This window comes from Amphiprion ocellaris, chromosome 4 (genome assembly GCF_022539595.1).
Source record: "Amphiprion ocellaris isolate individual 3 ecotype Okinawa chromosome 4, ASM2253959v1, whole genome shotgun sequence".
Lineage (NCBI taxonomy): Eukaryota > Metazoa > Chordata > Actinopteri > Pomacentridae > Amphiprion > Amphiprion ocellaris.
Window position 1 is genome coordinate 20,589,778 of NC_072769.1, and position 22,264 is coordinate 20,612,041.

The 22,264-nt window shown below is 43.8% G+C and overlaps 1 protein-coding gene across 9 annotated transcripts in view; it reads right to left on the reverse strand.

The window, feature by feature from the left end:
• bnc2 (basonuclin 2) overlaps positions 1 to 22,264 on the reverse strand; it is a 218,608-nt gene that overhangs the window by 74,841 nt on the left and 121,503 nt on the right. The window contains exon 1 of one of the 9 annotated variants that reach the window (XM_055009988.1): positions 6,550 to 6,698. The exons of the other annotated variants lie outside the window; for them this stretch is intronic. Within the exon in view, the coding sequence (XP_054865963.1) occupies positions 6,550 to 6,561 (12 nt within the window). The 5' untranslated portion in view covers positions 6,562 to 6,698. Of the gene's footprint in view, positions 1 to 6,549; positions 6,699 to 22,264 lie in introns of those variants that run through there. 9 annotated transcript variants of the gene reach the window in all.

Below are 22,264 nucleotides of genomic sequence, written 5' to 3' on the forward strand. Positions count from 1 at the left end.
TTAACCAGCATGGTCCTCATATTCAGGGGTTTTGCCATATTTGTGTATGTGTGTGAATGAGTAATGTCCACTTTAACCAGCATGGTCCTCATATTCAGGGGTTTTGCCATATTTGTGTATGTGTGTGAATGAGTAATGTCCACTTTAACCAGCATGGTCCTCATAACCAAGGGTTTTGTCATGTGTGTATGTGTGTGAATGGGTAATGTCCACTTTAACCAGCATGGTCCTCATAACCAAGGGTTTTATCATATGTGTGTATGTGTGTGAATGGGTAATGTCCACTTAAACCAGCTTGGTCCTCATGTTCAGGGGTTTTGCCATATTTGTGTATGTGTGTGAATGGGTAATGTCCACTTTAACCAGCATGGTCCTCATAACCAAGGGTTTTATCATTTGTGTGTATGTGTGTGAATGGGTAATGTCCACTTAAACCAGCTTGGTCCTCATGTTCAGGGGTTTTGCCATATTTGTGTATGTGTGTGAATGGGTAATGTCCACTTTAACCAGCATGGTCCTCATAACCAAGGGTTTTATCATATGTGTGTATGTGTGTGAATGGGTAATGTCCACTTAAACCAGCTTGGTCCTCATGTTCAGGGGTTTTGCCATATTTGTGTATGTGTGTGAATGGGTAATGTCCTAATAAACAAGGGGTGTCCTCATAAGTCACCATTGTGCCTGGAAACGCCTCCTCCCGCCCCGTCCCCATAATCCTGTAGAATTTCAAGTCATTATATTTTTGCAGTCTTTTACTCTATTGGAATTCTAAGTAGACTGGAATTTTTGTGATTTTTTTTGGAGCAGTTTTTTGTCTCCTATGTGTCTCTAGGACAAAGGGAAAGGTGTGCCCCCATAAACCATGGTTTGAACTGGTATGGAAAAAGTGCCCTCACAAACCACCCTAACCTGTATGTGTGTGTGTGTGTGTGTGTGTGTGTGTGTGTGTGTGTGTGTGTGTGTGTGGCTTGTCAGTGGAAACTAGAAAGACAAAATTACAGAGATTTCTCATGATTCTCACGTTCTCAATACTCTGCTTCTGTGGCGGATCTGGATTGCATTTGGCCGTGGTTTAACCTGTGTCTGGCCTGGGTTGGGTCAGGGACAGGCTTGGGCCCAGATCCCACCGCTACACTCACACATATTTGTCACAGCAGGCCGGGGGAGGAGGCTGTGTTATCTGAGGCCCGGCCAGATACACAACATTAGTCACTGTGCTAGCGTCTCGCCAGGGTTTCCTCTTTGGCTCGCAACGAAAGAGGACGATGGTGAGCAAAAGGACAGAGGAGAGTGTGTGTGTGTGTGTGTGACTTCGTACATCACAAGAAAATGGAGCAGCTAGAGTAGTGAGGAAAATCCCACAATGCTGTAGAAATTAGACCCAGACAACAGTCAACACTCACACACAGCTTCTGTGTTACTGCAATGGTCAACAACTTAACCTAGCTGCGTTCAGAAAAGCATCATTTTCAGCCCTTATCTGGCTCAAGTGTGTGTGTCTCACTGCTGGGTTTTGTTTAGCTGCAGGCTTGATGTTTCATGGATGTTTTGCTTGGCTCGCAGTCCCTGTCCCAGCCCAATTGTATAAACACTGACAGTCAGCAATGGCCAGCATCAGACTGGGGAGGACTCTCAATTAAAAGACTGTTAGTGGGACAGATGGACTGAGGAACTGCAGGAAAGAGGAGCTGCAGAACAAGATGGCTTCAGCGTGGACTTCTGTAGTCAGCTCCAAGGTAATTTTAAACAGATCGACGGGGAAAGACAGTCCAAGATCAATGCAGATAAATGCGAGTCAGTCCACCCAAAACCGAGCAGCATATGTAGAGGTCACAAAGACCCTGCTTTGGCCTCTACATGTCCTACGAAACCATAGAAGATCCTAAACTAATATCCTCTACAACTGTATTACTGCCCTGTTGTTTCTTAAGGTTGACGTTGTAACTAAATGCCACCAAAAACAGCACTTAAACACCAGTTGCTGAGTCTGTTTCAGCCTCTGTGTATCCTCTCTCGGCAGCGTACAGTGGAGCCAACCCAGACAGCTGCTGGATGCTGGGTGGGTATTGTTCCTCCTACTTTAATTGAAACCTTTACCATGTTCAACACACAGCCACAGACCACATTTCTTGTTTGGTGAGTTAAGCAAAGCCGAGATTTAAATGAAAACCCTGTGTGTATGTGCGCATCTGTGTGCATGTGTGTGAGTCTTTGCAGCAGCAGCTTCGGATTTAAATTTGTCTCTGCTTAGGGTCACTGTAAAACACTGGGAGCATCTTGTCCTCTCTTCCACCCACAAGATATTATCTCATCCATGAGTTAGCTGCTGAAATGCTGTCAATTTCCTGCCAGAAATGTGCAGCCAACATGTGTAGGAAAAGAGGCACAGCAGCTTTGCGTGTCATAAACTGGGCCCTGACTCCGTCAGATAGATCAGGACTTCACAATGTCCATATTGGAAACAGGTGACAAATAAAACACGCCGAATAAAGAAAGTCTTTGTAGTCAGACGCAGCATGCCACAAAATACAGGGGAGCAAATACCTCATGCCACGGCTAATCTTTGCTTGTTTGATTTTATACATTGGATTTGACTTGAAACAGAGCTTACTTGCCTTACAAAGTGGTACAAAATAAACAACGATTAATCACTTATGCACTGACTTCAGTTTGTAGCCCTGTTACACAATACGTGGGGAAAACTGTGTTCTACAGAATAGAGGTTGTTCTCCCGCTGAAGTCCCCACAGTGTAAGGCCCATCCTCCATGTCAGCTCTCGTTTGGAGCCCGGCGGCTGGCAATCACAGAGCCAGAGGTCCCTGTCCTTTGTGCAGCTGTGCGTCTGGGCTTTGACACAGGGCAGAGCGACCAGAGCTATGCTAATGGGAACCAAATGGGGCGTGAGTCCCCAGTGGATTACAGAAGGAGAAGAGAAGCATGTGTTTTCATGTATTCATGTGGAGACCTGGGACCCCACTCTTTTCTTCTCTCTTTTTTTCCCTTTCTTTAAGTCTAACAAATGGAAGCAGCCATATCTGTTGTTTGCATGAAATGTGACACATTTAAGAGTTATTGTCAATCAGGAGACGTATCTCAAATCTGATAAAATATATACAAATGCTAATATAATGTTTGGATTTGGCACTTTTGAAAGGCGTCTTTGTGACATACTGTAAACGACTTGGTCTGAGGTTAAAGAGGGCCAAATGTGAAAATGAAGTTTGGAATTGAAGTGAGCTAAGTAAATAAACATTTAACAAAGCCGAGTGAACAATGAAGAGCATCTGAACTTCATTGTTCTGTGTGAACATATTGTGTATGTGAAAATCTGAAACATAAGTTTCAGATGTTTGGCGCTGCACTTTGTTTTCACCTGCTTCAACTACAGCAAAATTTGTCTTTTGTAGCAGCATTAGAGCTTGTTGGCCTAAAAAATAAAAAGATCATAATTTGGTCAAGCTTTCAAGCACCTAGAAATGCCAGAAGTAGTGGAAGAAAAAACAAGTTTAAATATATTCAATTTACTGTTGGGAGATAAAGCAGCAGGTTGGCATTGCTGACCGTTTTCACAGTTTCCAGCTGTTTGTTATGAAATCTGTCATATCAAAGACTTTCCTCAATATTTTGTGAAATTTGTAAAATCTGGTGCTGCTGCCTGCGAGCGATGAAATCACAATACAGTTGTCATTGATAAGAATCATTAATTAGGGATTTAAGCGTTCATAGCTGGACAGCCTGAACATCTGAGCTTTGACTGATGACATCCGTCATGCGCTGTCATTCCAGATGACGTCCAGTTTCCACTTTGACCACAGCTCCGCATTCCTTCACATACACAGACACAACACCCATGCGATTACTTCAGACTCAAGCACGCACCCGGTGGAGTAAAACTTCTGCTTCCAACATTCCTACTTATGCTATGTGGATTTACACAGTCACAGAAAGTAAATCTCCGCCTGATGAGCACCACCCCGAAAATTTTCAAATCAGATCAGTGATGAAACTTTCAGCCTGACTCGATTACATGATAAATAGTCGCTCATGTAATTCTGGACAGTCATGCTTGTTTATGAAGTGGACGGCTAAAGGACCCAGCTGGCTTTGATATTGTGAAACAGAGGAAGAGGGAACATAGTACAACAATACTGGACCGAAAAACACAACTGTGTGATCTCCCTATCATATGCCATGCTCTCATACAGTGTATACAGATGGAGAGATGTACCACACCGTTAACACTGGACTATACTGTCAGTTCAAATACCGAAGCATCAAGGGAGCAGCAGTTTCTCCCATCTTTTGTGTAGACAGCAGGTCCAAGCAGAGGCCCCCAGTCCAGGCCCCTGGCCCCTCTCAGCTCTCCTCAAAGCATTTCCCCAGCCAGAGATCAAACCATCTGCCCAGTGACAGACCTCTGGGTCCACAGACACAAGGCCGGGTTCAAAGAAAGGTGCAAGGGGAGACAGGGAGCGGGAGAGGGAGAACGAATGGAAAGTTTTCGAAAAGGCAGAGAAGTGAGATAGCAAGGGAGCATGGGGGGGGCTCAGGCAAGCTGGTATATTGGAAAGGTGGGGAAGAGTTGTTGCAGCAGAGGTGGAATAGGCAGAGGAAAGCTAATGAGGCGAGAGCTGGTAGGTAGGGTGAGAAAATGCCGTGCGAAAGATCCTAAAACTCCAGAAAGATTCGGCTTTTTCATCAATTTAAGAGCAAGGAGTGGGGCTGATAAGCTGGAATATTGTGTTAATGCGTGATTCGACTTAAAAGCTAAATAGCATAAAGATGCAAAAGACAACAGTTTTTTCATTAGAGCCCAGCTGAGATATCAGCATGGGGAATATTATCAAGCCAATATTTTCTTATTATGGATACATCTCTGCCGACGTTGAGCATGCTGTAAATCAACTGCAGCACACATATTCTAAAGCTGTGTTTACGTGCTTTCCATTTATTTTGCAACTAAAAAATTTCAAACTTACTGCATGTGTTGATTTTTAATAGCCAGATACGAGGGACTCTATCCAAAAAATGTATAACTCAGATTAGAATTAGCTGGAAAAATTCAGTGTCTTATAAAATACAGGGACTTTTTAAAAAAAAAAAAAAAAATAGAAAATTTGACAAGATTGCATTTAGCTATCTGGTATTTTTTTTCTGGCTAAATTACTCAAGAGATTAATAATCAATTGTTGATTAAGATTCTGTTCTTTCACTTCTGTTTTACCAATAAAATACAAAGTTAGAAGTTACTCCATCACTCATGAAGCTCTCTACTGTTCCTTATCACTGACCATTGTTTGGGCAGGAAAGGAAAGAAAATAAAGAAGCCATTGTTGTGAATATATACTAGATCTGCTGTGACCTTCAGCCTATCGGAGGGAGTGACCTGCGGCAGATAAGGACAACTCCCTGTCAGACTTGACACCTGCACTTGCTGGCCCACTGATTGCCCTCACAGAATGCAAATATCACGGTGACGGACCAGCACTGCAACATCACGCTCCGCTTCCGTCCGGGGATTTGAGGGGAGTGACGTGACCACACAGTGCAACCAGACACATGTTTAGGTGAGAGAGGAGAAGAAAAAACAGGAGAGAAAAAAAAAACAGAGTAAAAGGAGAGTGGGAGTGAAAGGAAAGGAAAAACAAGAGGGAGCAGCGGAGGGGGACTGGCTGGTGAACATGCAGGGGAGAGATGATGACCAACATCGCCTGCTCTTTACTTCCCTTCCCATCAGCACCCGAACACCAACATGAAGTATTAGTCAGACATATTGCCGACCCCTCTGTGAGAGGGGACATCTCCATGGTGAGCATGGGTCGGTGTGGGCGACGGGACACACATGTGCTGCGAGCTTGACAGCGGCGTGACAACAGGAGGCCAGCACTGCAGAGACTCCCCCAAATTGACATTTAGTGATCACACTAGTCTACAGGGTGGGACTCCGCTTCTACCTCCTGAACTACACACTCAAAGGCGCCCACACACTCTCCCACATTCCCTCTCATGCAAACATGTGAACACACACACACACACACACACACACACACACAAAGACACGCATGCAGTGAATTCCCCTACTCAAGCAAACTCCCAGCCAGAGAAAATCTTGGAAGAGCTCCTAGATTTAATCTTGCCAATAGCTCTTTATTTTCTTTGACCATTTTTTAATGTAAAAAAGCATGCACTAATTGTGTGTAAGCAATCTCCAAATTATGTATATGTTGTTGTTTTTTTTCTTCTACTAAACTGAACACTACTGTAGACAGATTGGCTGGTTTTCAAGACACACGACCGGGTAATAATATTTGTTTCTTTCCTCAGAGTTTTGTTCAAACAGTGTGTCAGCAATGGTGGTTTACTTGTAAACACCTGGGTCTGTGCACCCAACAGCTGTGGAAATACAGAACTATGCAAACGCCTCGCTGAACCGGAGATAATTGTGCTATTCTAATTATTTGCAACCAAATACTTGCTCGGAAAATGTCACAGAAAGAAGCAGAGCAACAAGAAGAAAAAAAAAAGCAGATTTCTACTATTTTCTTTTACCTCATCCGGCATAGTGAGAAGACTGCTCCGGATTTCGTAGTTCCCGCTTTAGAAACGACATTCCATGAAATTGCTGAAACTTCCATTAGTAATTGCAGTCTCCGGAGACACCGAAAAATGTGACGCGACACACAGATACAGATGGAGAGGGGAGGGAGACGGCATTTAACCAATAGCTACATTACTGCAATGACAAACGTGTCGCTCCTGAAGCCACACAGCGGGGGGGAGGGGGGGAGTGAGGAGTGTCTTCACAGGACTGTGCATGAGGGAGGGAGACGGCAAACCAAAGGAAAGTCCATCTGTGTGTTTTAGCCTTTATCAGTCTTACAAAGTTCACAGATAGAGGGGCTGAAGTGGAGGCTAGACGCTGTTGCAGAGCCACAGGTCACACAGAAGACGGCTCAAACAGGTGGAAGGAAAGGAAGACAGCAAAAAGGAAGAAACTCATGATTGCACGAGGAGAACAGCGCCAAGCCTTGGTGATTGCCATTCTACAATCGACCCGACCAAATTGCAAATCCCCTCTCAGGACCCCTCTAAGTCCGCTTCATTTGGCCGAAGTCGGAATCCTTATTTCTGCAATTATAAAGCTATTGACTAATTCGACATATGTTAGCGTGTCTTCCAGCCCTTGAGTGCTGGTGTGCCATTGAGTCATTAACTTTGACAAATTGTGACAGACTTTTTTATTGCCACCCAATCATGAGAAACAAGACTGTGGCAGAGGAGTTAATGAGTGGCATGTTTCTCCTCTTCCTCCTCTCTCTCTCTCTCTCTCTCTCTCTCTCTCTCTCTCTCTCCTGTCCGAGCCTTCCACTTAGATTCCTGCACTCCCCAAATCCCCCTCACCCCTCCATATTTATAATTTTACCACATCCTAACAATAACACGGCCGGTACTCAGCACAAAACACGCGGGCCCTGGCCTAATGAATCTCATGCCTTTACCGCGGTAAAATGGCCAGTAAGTATTACCAGCTGCGACACTCTCTCCCTCGCTCTCCCCTCTTTCTCTCTCTCGCCTTGGCAGTGGCATTGAGCTTGGGAGTGCAGGGGTGATTTTTTTCAGGGGGGGGGGGGGACCATGCAGACACATCTGAGTGCAGCTGGACCAGAGAGAGGTGGGAGGTGAGGAGGGGGAGGTGAGGAGGAGGAGTGTGTGTGTCGAAGGGGGGAGACGACCGCAAGTCTCCGTGTTTCCAGCTGCCTTTCTCAGGGGCTCGGTTTTCTCTCCCTCCTCTGGGTTTTTTCGCAAGGCCCTTCTGGTCCCAGCTTACTTGAAAAATCACAAACGTGCACGCACACACACACACACACACACACACACACACACACACACACACACACATAGACGCCCTGATCCGCCTCCCCTCCATCCCTCACATTCGGCCATCTTTGTTTGGACAGGGCTCAGGAGTTCCAGAAAAGCTCTCTCAGATGTGCTGAAGTAAGGGAAAAACAAAACAAACTGGCCCTCACACACACGCACGCACACACACACACACGCACGCACACACACACACACACACACACACACACGCACAGATTCACTAAAAATTTATGTGAACGCACAAACACCAACAAGTACTTTTACACTCGCACATAACACCGTGTAACAAGAGAGGCTCGCTCACATACATGAACAATTTCACATGTGAGAAGAGCCAAAATACCAGCTTCAACCGGAGAACAAATTTGCAAGGAGATGAAAAAAAAAAGAAAAAGTGGGATACATTTTTCTTCACGGAGGCAGGCAGTCCACCATTGAAGGCATGCATTCTTTTACAGTGTGTGTATGTTCTGAGTGTGTGTGTGTGTGTGTGTGTGTGTGTGTGTGTGTGTGCCCCAGTCCAGGATCACAGCACCAGGGCAGGGCTGAAGCATACCTCGACATGTGTTACCTCTTTGTAATATTGACTTTGTTATAGCTATACGAGTGGGAGAGTCGGGCCCAGAGCCCAGGCCTTGCAGTAGTGGGGCCCTCTGAGTTCGCTAGAAAACAAATACCCGAACGAGCGTGAAAACAGAAAACCCAGGACCCACAATAACGATCTATAAAAGCAGATTCAGATAAACTATAAAATGTCCCTCACTCCTCCTTTTGACCTTTACATTTTCACTCTCTAAATTAAGAATATTATTTGTCAGATTTCGTTTAGGCAGTGTGTTGCTTACAAATCCATGGGATTTGGTGAAGGAGAGAGCCTTGGCCTGACTTCCTGTCTGAGCATGTGTGCTGGCCCAAAAGTCAAAAATCCTCTTTTTCTATAGCCTTCAATCACTTTATAATATCAGTAAAACATCAAACTGCTTCTAGGCTCGTGACACATACATTAAATAATTAACAATTATCAATGCAACATGGAACTCAGTGGATATAATATTTAAAAATGCAACTTTTCTTGTGGAAAATAAAAAGAACCAATGTCAGAAGCCCCTTAATTTTTTATAGGACAAACAAGAACAACCAAGAGACAGAGAAAGCACATATGCTTTTTATTTGATTGCTTTGCAGAAATAAAAGATTGATTATCATTTTCTTGTTCCTGCGAGTGTGAATCCCATCGTGTCTCTTTCCCCAGTGATGACTTTGCTTATACATTTGAATAATGAAGGCGAGTCATTTAAATATTCCCTCTGTATTAAAAAAATATGTTTTTACACGATGCAGCAATATTAGCCATGTTAATTGGGCTCTTTGGACTTTCCCAATAGAAAGGCTAAATTAATTACTTATGTCGACAAAATGTCAGACACGCCGATCTAATAACTACAACTGTTTCCGGCAGTGTTGTTGTCAGTGTGTGCCTTTTTGTCTTTGTGTGCGTATTTGTGTGATTGTGAATGAACTTTAAAAAAACTGCGAGCATCCAGTAGCCTGAGTACGGGCTAATGAACGAGATGGGAACAAAATGCTTTGACATCCTCTCCATGTTTCATGGGTGGCTCTTGAGAGTCCTTCTCCAATATTCATCCCCTCTCCTCATACTAATCAGCCACTACGGCATTGACTGTTTGTGCTTGCAAAATGTCTCGTGTCAGTGTGTGTCTGCACTGGAGAAACATACCCCCACACATTTTTTTTTTTACTCTCAAACATGCCAGTCTAATCCACTTTGTAATAAAACTTGTAAGAGAAAGAAAGCGATTTATTTGCAGGACGTTATATATGTGTTTGTGTGATGTGTTCATTAATGTGAACCCACCACCATACGGGGGCTTTGAAGTTGGTTTTTTTTCTCGCTTTTGGCTGTTTTTCAGTCTTGAAGAAAAACGGTATCAGCGCATTTTCCTCAAGTACGAATAAACATTAGACTTAGGGAGAGACATTAAGAGTATCAGTGATGTGAGGTGATCAGATGGTGTGTGTGTGTGTGTGTGTGTGTGTATGCATGCACATGTATTAGTACGCACAGACACACACACATACGTGCGAGCGTACAGTGAATGAGTGCAGCGAGCTAACAGAGAGGCCTGCTGATGCCATGTTTCAGACGACCCCTTGAAGTGGAAATGAGCTTCCTCGGTCTTCTAACTAGTCCGTTCTCACAAAGTCAGCAAACTCTGCCACCCTTCCAAAGAGATGCAGACACGTCCCCACCCAGCCCTGTGGTCAGCATGCACGATGAATCCACCGTCAGACCTCAGAAACACTTCCATCTTGCTTCACCTGCTTTTGTTTTTAGTGTACGGAGGGAAAGGGGTGCAGCTTTTTCAGGTGTCTTTTGTCCTGACTGATGCAGCTCACAGTATCATGGTATTGTAGGCACACAAGGTTTGAACTGAAAAACTGGTATATCTTTTTTTTCCCTTTGCACTACTGGCACCATTGCATTTGATTGTTTTTTTAATGATTTACTAGTTTTGGCCTCAATATATCTAAAAATGTAATTCCCATAAATATTTCGTGGAACTGCAGGCCATGATCAGCAGCCAAACGTTGAAAGAGATTTTTACTACATTTCAGAAGCTGTAACAAGTAAATGTTAGCCGATTGTTTGGTTATTCAGTTATAGTCTGATATTCATTTTCTGTTGATTGGCTAATTGATTAATCAACTGTCTCTGAGCAGTCCTGCAGCCAAACCCCCTTTCAAGTTGTTTGCAGGAGCTGTTTCTGTTTATTCTAGGTTCAAAACATTTATTTCTCTTTGTGCTTCAGTGGAAATTTGTTGTTGGTAATTATGATGATAGATGATTTTAGTCTCAGCATATTTTCGTGATTCTGTGCAGAGTGTGTCTTTGTGTGCACATTTCTTAATTTGTCTCCTATCGTCACTGTTCTGCCGTGTGTATGCATGCATCTGGTGCACCATGCATGCATGCATGCTGCTGTTTGAACCTGTGTGAGCACCTGAGGGTCCATCCCCAGCCGTCCTCGGAGCACGGAGCGACAGCTGTACAGTGATGCTGTAGCGATAGGCATCATCGGCTTGCTAGAGACTAATTGGTCCACAGCGCTCCTCTGAGTGGCCTCGCTAATTAATTAGAAAGGCAGTGGAGCTGAAATTTTTAATCAGGACACCAGGCTCTCCAGCAAGCAGGAAAAAAAGACACATCACCCCCATCATTCCATGTAATCCACCTGACACTGATCTCCCATGTTGTCATTAGAAGTGTGTTGTGTGTTTAGGTATTCATATGATCTGGCCAGGGAATAAGAAACACATTTATTACAGGCCTTGTTAAATCATTTTAATTCTGGGAATTTCAGAAATTATGTGTGTCCTAATACAGTATGCATGACATGTATTTGGTCTGAACCCTGGAGAAAGATGTTGAGGAGGTCTTTTCCTCTGTGTGTTTGTGCAGCACATGTACATATCATGATTTACACTGTTAAATCATGTAAAGCATATATTTTATTTATAAGAGAAGCAGAAGCAGATAATGTATAACAGTGTGTTGTGACAAAGAATCATACTGCTGCTGATAAAAAAACAGAAAAAGGAGTATGCGTGTGTTCAGAAGTGCAGAAGCACATTTTAAAACCCCTAGTTTCCACGAATGTTACATTTTTGATTTTTTTTTTGCCGTTTCAAAATTCCCTCTACTCCATAAAAGCAAAATATTATTTTTCCTTTCCTCTCAATCTATACTTAGCTAATTAAAACAGTCAGTCAAACCAACACTTTCCATCATGTTGCTTGTTAAATCAAATTATTTAGGTCAGGGTGTCTATCACATAGGCATGAATGCCCTGAGCAGCAGATCGCCGGTTCGAATCCCAGATGGGGACCATTTGCTATGTGTCATTCCCCTGTTTTCTCTCTTCTGTCAAAATGAAGGCAAAAATAAACTTGAAAAAATGCACATCCCTAGGTTTTGTATTTCTTCCTAAAAAGGGAAAAGATCAATCTAAGAAACAATGATTCTGCACCACTTTGGGGGCAAATTTGTGTCCCAGAGCTGTGCACAGCACACCGCAATGATTTGTGGTAAAGGGCCAGAGTCTGGGAGGAATCAACCAGAGACCAGAAGACTAGAGGCATGATAAAAAAGACAGTTATGCTGGTCAACCACTTCACACACAAGACAAGGGGAACAACATGTGTTTATCATCGCACAACTGGGATGACAAACTTGCTCCGCTGTCTGGAGCTACAGTAAGAGGAAAATCATCGTGTGTGGACACTAAACAGGAAATGATCATCTGTTTAACTCGGAGATAACAAGCCTACTGCAGTAAATGAATACATTTTATGAAATGGACCAGCACACTTTACAGAATAATAGCACTCAGACTAAGTGAAAAGTTTGTGAAATGTACCTTCACCTCGTGTGATGACTCTTGGCTTTGGTCAGCGCTAATCAAGCAGCCGCTCTTATCAGCCTGTTGCTTTGGCCAAAATAAACACACGCTGCCTTTTATTGCTTTGTTTTCACAGGTCATTAGGGGAAGGAGAGAAGACGCATTGATTAGTTTTCCAGACCACTGGATTATTGTTGTGTTATGACTATCATCATTAAGTTTCATTAAGGCTGTGGTCGTTCTTGTTTCCAGAAAATGAAGACGTTGCAGGAAAGGCGAGCTGGTTGGAGAGCAGACGGCACGGCGCGCTAATCTACAAGGTGAGGAAAGTCACAGGAAAACACTTTATTCATGTGAGATGCTTGTTTGAAGCTGTGAGCTATCAGTCACCCCAGTTTTCAGATAAGACTGAACTCTGACCGTCTTTTCACAAGTGAAATTGTAGTTAAAAGAATTGCTCTGATCCTATGCTGTCATATTTTTTCAGGCCGGCTCCAGCAAAGTAAGCTACTGTGCTACATTCCACATTTATTTGAAGTACATAAAAGAAAACGTAATGACGCATCAGTCCCTGGCCATGTCCTCTCTGCCAGCTTTGCTCTGGAGTTTCACATATGCTCCCACAGCAAAGGGAAGCTGGCTCTGTCGCTAGGCTAATTAGCATGTGTTAGATAGTTAGTAGCGGGCGGCCCAGTATGATGTGTACTGAAGTGGAGTAAAACGACGGGGCAAGGACTGTACTAATGGCCCACTTCCTCCCCACGGGGACCCTCCCTGCAGCTCTGCACGTGCTGGCATCAGTGCAGCCACGGGGAACTCTCGGGGCCCGGGGGTGGAGGTGAGGGCACACACCAAGACGCCTGACTTGGCTGGCATCATTTTCACGCAGCACTGAGCTCTCTGGGTGTGATTCTTTGCGATGAAACAGCAGGTGACAATGACACTTGCTAAAGCACACCCGCCCACACATACACATGCACACTGGCAAACTGAGAGTGACAGAGTAACAGATTTATCAGCCTATGAAATAGTTCAGACAACTGTTTAGCTGCCTGGCATTGGCGGATGCATTATTTACAGGAGGAGCTGGGGCATTAGTAAGCTCTTTGGCACTTGGTTGGGTGGTGAGCGCCATCAGCGAGCAAGCGTATCTCTGTCAGTGTGAGTAAACAAACAGTGGCGACATGATGTGACAGAGCAAACGGCATGCCACCCAGACACAAACACACACAGACACATGCAAACTCATCAGGGAGCCAAGGGGGGAGGGTGGCATCCATATTTATAGGGGCCTTTCTAGCGTTTGTCCCCAGGCCAAATGCTGTGACTACACTCAGCTAATGTCAGAGCAGCACTTAACCAAGCATTTCCAGTATATCATGGGCAGTGGGGAATACGTGGGATAAATACGAGACTAGGCCAGAGAATAACAGAGGAAAAAGCAAGGACGGAAATGAAAAGAAATGAAATGTAATTGTGTTGTGCACTGAGATGATTATATTCTCAAACAGATTCAATGTTCTCTCAGGCTCGCTCAATCTGTCTCTCCATCCTTGCGCTCGCTTTTAAAATGTTAAAAACGAGCCTTAGATAAGCTGAAATAAATTTTCACAGTGATACGACTGCTTTTTGTGAGCAAAAAAAAAAAAAACCGACTGGACTTCTGTTGCTGCAGTATACCCCCACTTAGAAGCAGCGACAGTTTTTGTACAGTTTAATTAATGAACATATATTTCAGATTACACTAAAATGGAATGTTTATTTTGGGCCAGTATAGTGAACGAACATGGGTCACCCAGACAATTTCATGTTTTCCATGAAAACTCACACTTTTATTCATGTGCTAACATAACTGCACAAGGGTTTTCTAATCATCAATTAGCCTTTTAACGCCATTAGCTAACACAATGTAGCATTAGAACACAGGAGTGATGGTTGCTGGAAATGTTCCTCTGTACCTCTATGTAGATATTCCATTAAAAATCTTCCAGCTAGAATAGTCATTTACCACATTAACAATGTCTAGACTGTATTTCTGATTCATTTAATGTTATCTTCATTGAAAAAACTGCCTTTCTTTCAAAAACAAGGACATTTCTAAGTGACCACAAACTTCTGAATGGTAGTGTATATTATAGTAAAAAATGTGCTGATTCCAAATGTGTTTTCCTCCTGGATTGTTTTCCAGCTGAACTTGATAGTTTGGATTTCTCCACCCCGCAGTATTTTCTTCAGCATGACTTGCATAATCTCACCTTGACCTGCAGTTGGGGTAAATATGCTAACATTTTCCCCCAACACACCCTTTGACAACATACCAGATTTGTTACTAAAATGAGTGCAATGGATTTTCTTACTGAGAAAATGAGTTTCCATTATGTCATCAAAATGTCTAACCCTGGTGCTCCCTTGTTTCATCGTGCCTGTTGACACTAGTGAGGATCTGAGTGTTTTTTTCCTGCCGGATTTACAAGAGGTGAAATGCTCTGTTGGCATGTCGTTACTTGGAAGCTTGTCTGGAATGCAAAGAATGGCCTCCTTCACTTTGGTCACCTGTCCCCAAGTGTATCGTGTGTCAGACGGGGCATTTGCTTGGCATTACGCCCTCTGGCACCCAGGAAGGCTGAGGGGCCCACAAGTCCCACTGGCATGTCCTTTTTCACCACAAACAGCGCGATACCCCCAAAGAGAGCTGACTAAGTGGGTGAAGTAGCTCCTTTTAGCACAATCTGTCATTACCTCGAGTGGCACATGGTCGTTTTGTGCAGCGAGAGCCATTATACATCCACAGAGAACAAGAGCTAATCGTGGAGAAATATTTATTAACTTGTCTGCTGCCAGTTGTCCTACTATATTTTACTGGAGGTGCAATAGCTGCCAGTGTTTGTGTTTTTAAATGTTCAAAGCGCTCATGGTAGCATAGCAAAAGCCACAAGTTTGCTTCTGTTGTCCCAAAGGAAGCTGACAATCAGCATCAGCCAAGATTAAGATGTTAACTACTGCCCTAGTCTTTTTTTTTTTAACGCTTTATTCACCAGATATAATTGTGAAAAAAAATCAAGACATGGAGTACTGTTGACTGAAAAGTTGATTAGCAAGGATTCACTGAGAGTGTGTGTAATTATTTAATACACTGATCCAAAAGCAAGGAGTTGTACTTTTTTTTAGAAATTGTGTTCTCAGGGCACAGGGAGGTGAATATTGACAGCACACAGAGAGAAACAGAGGAAGACAGATGAAACAGATTCATTAAGTTTGTGCAGTATGTGCATGTGTGCACATAGACATATGTGTGTGTCTTTGCACAGAGCGAAGGAGAGTATATGATGTTAATCTTGATCAAAGATTCTTTCTTTCTTTCGGTGAGTAAAGATAATACTGCTAAAGCCCTTGGATTTAACATGGCGAGATAATGAAAGCGAGTGTAATTAGCAATTAGATTTGACCAAATTAAGGCAGACTAACGGAGGCAAAAATCAGCATCAAGGCTACTAAACAGTATTATGGCCAAAGGTGTGCTTAATCTGTTTTTTTTCCTCTAAGACATGTTGAAATAAGAGGATTGAGAGCAGGAGGATAAAGAAGGTTGCATGTTCTTATCTTCAAATGAAACAATAACTCAGTATCTCTGTTTTTTTGTCTAATGACACCCTTTGTACTTCGAGCGAATCTTTTTTTAATCACACCCAATTCCACCACTTCTGCTTTATCCATAAATGACGAATGGGTCCGGACAAGGCTGTAGCCACTGGGTTTATACACGACTGTGCTTCCCAGGCTCGGCAATTGAGGTGAGAGAGCCACTTAAACCCCCCTCGCACACATATTATTAGCATTACCATATCTGGGCCTAACTGCAGCTAAGGGGAATAATGTGTGTCAGGAGAGTGTAAAATTAGAACCAAAACCAACACCGCTCTTTAAATCCACTTCCCAAGTCCCCACTTCCTTACTTATAGCCAAGCTCACAATGTCAAACGCTAATAAGCCAGCTAATTCAATTAGGACCCCACTTCTTTCAGACTGACTAAAAGAAGAGACTTTGTGAATACATTCGCTCACAACTCCATACAGAACTCTCCATCATGAAGCAGTGGCCTTTATTCATAAGCCTCAGTGTACAAGAGGGGGAACTTGCTGCCGAGCTTGTTAGCAAAATGCCCTGATCTGAGGCGAGAGATGTGTGACTAAAGCCGGGTCTCTTAAGTGTCTGTCACCCTGATCTAACCCAGGGAGAGCTCTTTGTAGACTCTGTTTTCTCCGCCCGTCTCTGTGCGCTGCGCTCAGCAGTGACTGGGGATGAGCCCCGCCGTGTAGCTGCAGGTGACAGGGAGCCCTTTTTTGTTGTCAAATCCTGACGGAGCTTCCACATGAAAAACATTTCACTTGAGCTGCTGCCTCATTTCTCTTCCTTCCTCCCTGTCTCTCTCTGTAGAGCTCAAAGGCAACAACTACAGCCGCGATACAGAGACAGAAGGAGTCAATCTCTCGCTTCTTTTCTCCCTCACTTTTCTTTTTGTCAGCCCTCTCCTCCTTCTTCTTCTTCTTCTTTTTCATTTTCTGACCAGGCTGTCCTTTTCTCTGGTCTTCTAACCCACCGCTCCCTCCTCTCTCTCTCCTCCCCCCCCTCTGATTTATAGATCTGAGTTGGGTCTCAGGAGGAAAATACAAGTCAAGCCATTGTCATTTCAAACGCCGTGATAACCAGACGCTGGGCTGCCCACTGAGAACTCAGGGGAACTGGCCCTGGCTTTGACTGTTAGCTCCTCTCCCTCTCTCTCTCTCTATCGCTTCCTGTTCCCACTCGTAAGCCTTCCCTCTCTCTCTTCTTTCTTTCCTTCTCCTTTCCTTTCTCTCGAGCTCACCTCCTCTCTCTCCTCCTTCCTCCTCCACCCCCCCCCCCCACCCCCCCACCCCCCCGCAGGAGACTCTGCAGCTCGTTGTTGTTTGTTGCTTGATGCTGCTGTGTCTTGCATCTGTTCCTCTCTTCTCTCCTCTCTGTGCCGTGGGGGGCCGGGGGGAATAGTTGTCTTAGTGTGTACCAAGGTCAGTGCTCTCCACATGACAGTTCTCTGCCTCTTGACAAGGCGGGAAATCAATACTTTCGGACTTGTGGCGCTGCCCTCGGTGTAACAACAACGCTGCCCAGCACAGAGCGCGGCTCAGGCACCTGACACATCCCCAGCCACCCCCCCCAGGCCCCCGCCAGGGAGCCCCTTTCACTCCTACTCCGACCCCTTCAAATTTCACCAAGGCTCTCTGTTTCACTTTGCTACACCTTTCCCCTCTATACTTTTTCTCTTCAGGGCTTCCAACCTACTGTGAATTCGATTCCCTGTTTTTTTTTATATTATGCAATGCATGTTTCTGTTATATCTCAGGATATACTGTGTCTCTTGTATCTGTTGCTTCAAGTGTGTCGGAGAGAAAAGCATGCGACTGCGCAGAGAGTGTGATCTATGCAGAGATCAGACGGCTGATCAGAGAGGGGGCCACAGACGAGTCGGTAAATGAGAGGCGTGCTAATTACAGAGCAGCAGAGGATACATACACGTACAAAGCGGAGCCATGGGCGACATTTTTAATGTGGCACTAACGCCTAACATGTCTCCTTATGCTTTTTCACTGTCAGATAGACGCTCAGAGATTTAGAGAAAGCTCTGGCAGCGCTCCCCACACCGATTGTTAAGCTTGCCTCTTGGCCTGCCTCTAATGATGAGGGAGAGTGTGTGCAAGGCCAATTACAGCTGCCGTCGCTCAGCACTCAAACAGAGGAAAACTCCTGCTCTCAGCCCCTGAGGAGAGGAGTCACAATCAACCGGAGCCCCCCGAGTCTCTCCGAGGGGCACATACAGGCACACTCTCGGGGCACTTTGTGTGCGCTACTGGACATCCATCAACAGGACCATCTCCGCTTATCCCCGGGCTTGTTCCCTGGGTTCAGCTGGAGTAAGGAGAATGCATCAAATAAAGCAGCCACTTTAATGAATTAGATATTGAGCTGTTCATTAAAAAAAATCAAATTCCCTGAAGTCAGCAGGGGATACACAGTAACACAGCGTAACCTGGGGATGAACGCCACCGGCTTAGAGGAGTCGTAAAACACACGGATCTGATGACTTTACTGAATGTTTGCCAGAAATGTCTAATGTCCAAGAATTAGGGGACTTGAGTAGCAAATTCTCTTCTATTTTAGAAATTACTGATTGTTTTCTGATGGCAGAAGTTTCAACCAATTACATTTGTTGTATCAACAGCAGAAGGACATGTGATTGGAATCTCTGCAGATGAAAACAAAAAAGGGCTAAATGACTCCTCAACTCTACGTGAAAAAATCCCTGGCAAGAGTAAAATTACACATCTGTGCAGGCAGATACCTGTTTTTATTGGCTGAGAGTCGAGTACTTAAAACCTCTGCAGCAGTCTCTCCCAACACTGCTGACTACTAGTGTTTCTACAAGGAACTAAAAGACAAGAAACATACTCCTGCTCCCAAACCAGAGTACATTGCTTTCTGATAAATAAAAATGGAAGCTCGGCCACATTCAGATATTCAGCAGGCAGCCTATTAAAGACCAGCCTAACAAATGGAACAGATAAAAGTGGAAACAAAGGATCTATTTTTTTTCTTCTGGTGATTTTATCTCTGGCAAGCCACCATCAGCCTTTCCCTCATTTGATGGAGAGATTTAAAGGATGCTGTCCTCACTCTCTCTTCCTCCTCCTCTCCTGCTTCTCCCCAGATGAATGTGATCTAAACAGCCACATCTCCCTACTGTTTTTTCACAGTGACAGCCTTTCTCATGAATTAAAGGAGGAACCCATTGATTTTCCCATTGCTTAAATTTGCAACTTAATCCCCCAGATATGTCTAGAATGTAGTGCTCTGTCAATAAATGGCACCGCCGCTGACGAAAGGCAGCACGGATGCTCACTGGAGAGAAGAGGAAGAAAAGGATGACAAGACAAAGGAGGGGGAAGAGGGAGGCTAGTGTTAGCGGTGAACCCGGTGGTTTCTGGCTCCGGGTTCAGATTCTACATTATACCGCTAGAAAATGTATTTTGACTATTAACACTGACTCAGATGAATTACCACAAACACAACACATCATCTAGCTGAGCTGCCAGCAGAGAAGAATAACCCTGCCGTCGTACAGCTACTTTAGTCCTCTTTGCCAAAAAGGCAAACACAGCACATCGTTATGTTTATAAGGCTAATAAACCAATCACCATTGTACATCTGTATAGTGTAACCAGCCATGCAGCATGGCCTTGCACTGATCAAATATCATTATATAACGAAAAGCCAACATACTGGAAAGAAGTTGTCTGGGACTGAGATGGAAAAAGCACACTTGTCCCCTCTGAGTGAGGGCTTTGAGGAAGTAAGGGGATATCACAACCTCTCCCCAGGAGTAAACAAGGCAGAGAGCCCGTGCCCTAATTCACAATAAGCACCATAATGTTCTCATCTGACTCCTAATGTAGTCTATAAATCTGTGGTACTCTGCTCTACATCAGTGTAATGCTTGGTATTAATACCTCCGATTCGTAGGAGAACAGAATAGCCTGTAGGCCAAATGCTGCTATTTATCTCCACATGTTCAAGAAGAAAACTAAAGTCATTATTGAGAAATGTGAGAAACAAGAATTCTAGGAAGGCATTTGACAGTTTTCTGAGGAATAACTGGACACTATATACAGTGTAACACATGGTGACCCTTACAGATTTCACCCTCCTACACTCCATCTCTGGTTGTAAACCCTATCCCATAAGCCTCTGGGGTGGTATGGCTCCTTGCCAGTAGCTGTGCTGTTGTTGGCAATAGATTTCCTTTGTGGACTCAGTACTTGTGTAGGCCATAACATGATACACACAAAAACCAACAAGTGTACACCAGTGTGCACGCTATCACACACATGTGATCGGCATGCAGTATGCGGCACACTGTGCATGCACATCACCACACGCAATTATGCAAAAAAAGTACTACTCATTCGGAGAAGACCTGCAGCCTCGTAGGAAAAGAGCACAGTGTATCCTTGACGGGGTTCATCTGTTTCCAGTTTGGTGCAGATGCTCAGGTTTTATTGCAGCAGTCTAGTATTTCATGGCAGATTTAGCCAGTGGTTTGGTTCTCCATTTGCTGCGTCTCTTAATGATGGGCACTTCTCTTGTAAATTGTGGCTCACCAATAACCAACAACATTTTGTTGCTGGATTCGACCAACTTTATGAACCTCTTACCAAGGTGACAAAAAAATAAAAAAAAATCAAATGCAACGTGTTTCCTGCCGTAATGCGCGTACAGTGAGGAACATGGAGTGAATGTACAGGTAGTGCTTGGACTAGATAATTGACCTGTTTGTTGTTCTGACTGATTCAGGCTAGAACATTTACTTTCCTTCTCGTTCGCTGGTGAGCTTCTAATGTTTTTCTGGCCTGTGCAGCTCGTGTCAACACATTTAAGTAAAATAAATAAATATTTTCTGCAAAAAGGACTGAAAGAAATAAATACAGTACCGTTCAAAAGTTTGGGGTCACTTAGAAAAAACTGTCCTCATTTTGAAAGAAAAGCACTTTTTTTTTTCAATGAAGATAACATTAAATTAATCAGAAATCCAGTCTAGACATTGTTAATGTGGTAAATGACTATTCTAGCTGGAAATGACTGATTTTTAATGGAATATCTACATAGAGGTACAGAGGAACATTTCCAGCAACCATCACTCCTGTGTTCTAATGCTACATTGTGTTAACTAATGGTGTTGAAAGGCTAATTGATGATTAGAAAACCCTTGTGCAATTATGTTAGCACATGAATAGAAGTGTGAGTTTCCATGGAAAACGTGAAATTGTCTGGGTGACCCCAAACTTTTGACCGGTAGTGTATGTGTTCAGAAATTAAGGTTTAGTAGTTTTGTACTGATAAAAATTGATCTGTGTAAGTTACCAATGCTGCTTAAATTTTAGCTTCATCTACTTCTGGTTATACAGTTATTCTATCTGCACTGCATTCTGTTTGCTGCAATTCATTGCTGCCAGATGTTGCCACAAACTAAACACTTTCTGCAAACTGAATTTGAATTTGTGGCTTGTGTAGATTTTTTTTTATTACTGTATAGTATGACAATAAATGTGATGCTTAAAGATAACTTTTAAAAAATATGTAATTTCCCCAAAGCTTGAATAAATATGGAATTTAAATTGAATTAGTTCTACCACACAGAAGTGCTGGGAACCACCCTCAATTTAAACCTAGTTGAGTTCATCTGCAGACAAAAGTCTGCAGTTAATATACTTCCTCCACCCTGTCGGCTTCAACGCATGCACGCATCTATTTTCTGTGTCAGTACCAGCAGCACACACAGGCAATGACTCTCCGTCTCAAGACAGAAGTGTAGCGTTGAGTGTCTCTTAACTGGCTCGTTTAGTCCTGATGGCTTAAATGATTTCATCACTATTAATGACAGGGACCGTGGCTCCCTGCGACGTGTTGCCAGATGCTCGGGGACCGCTGCGCTTCCCGCTCACTTCCTCCAACACCCAGCAGCCTTTTCCTCATCCCTCCTTCTGTGCAGTCTAATGATTGTCCTCTACATGCCCCCTACCACTCTATTCTTCCTATTTTCCTTGGCCACCGTGCCCTCCTATGGATACTAAAACATGGCGTAGAGATGCAGTGTTGGCACTCGTACTGCATGAGTGCGGGGTCAGTGAGCTGCAAGGCTGTAACGCTGTTTAACAAGTCATCCAACGAGCATGTAATTGCCATGAATATCTATACGAAGCGCTGAGAAGTTCAGTGAAAACAACATCCCCAACAACACACGTACTCTGTCTCTCTCTCTGTTTCTCTGGGCTACTGGGTGAGCCAGCAAATCAGCTATCAGCCCGGATCCCGAGTTGCAGCAGAGGTCAGAGGCCAGATAAAGAAGGTCATTTGGCACCAGACCAGGCTG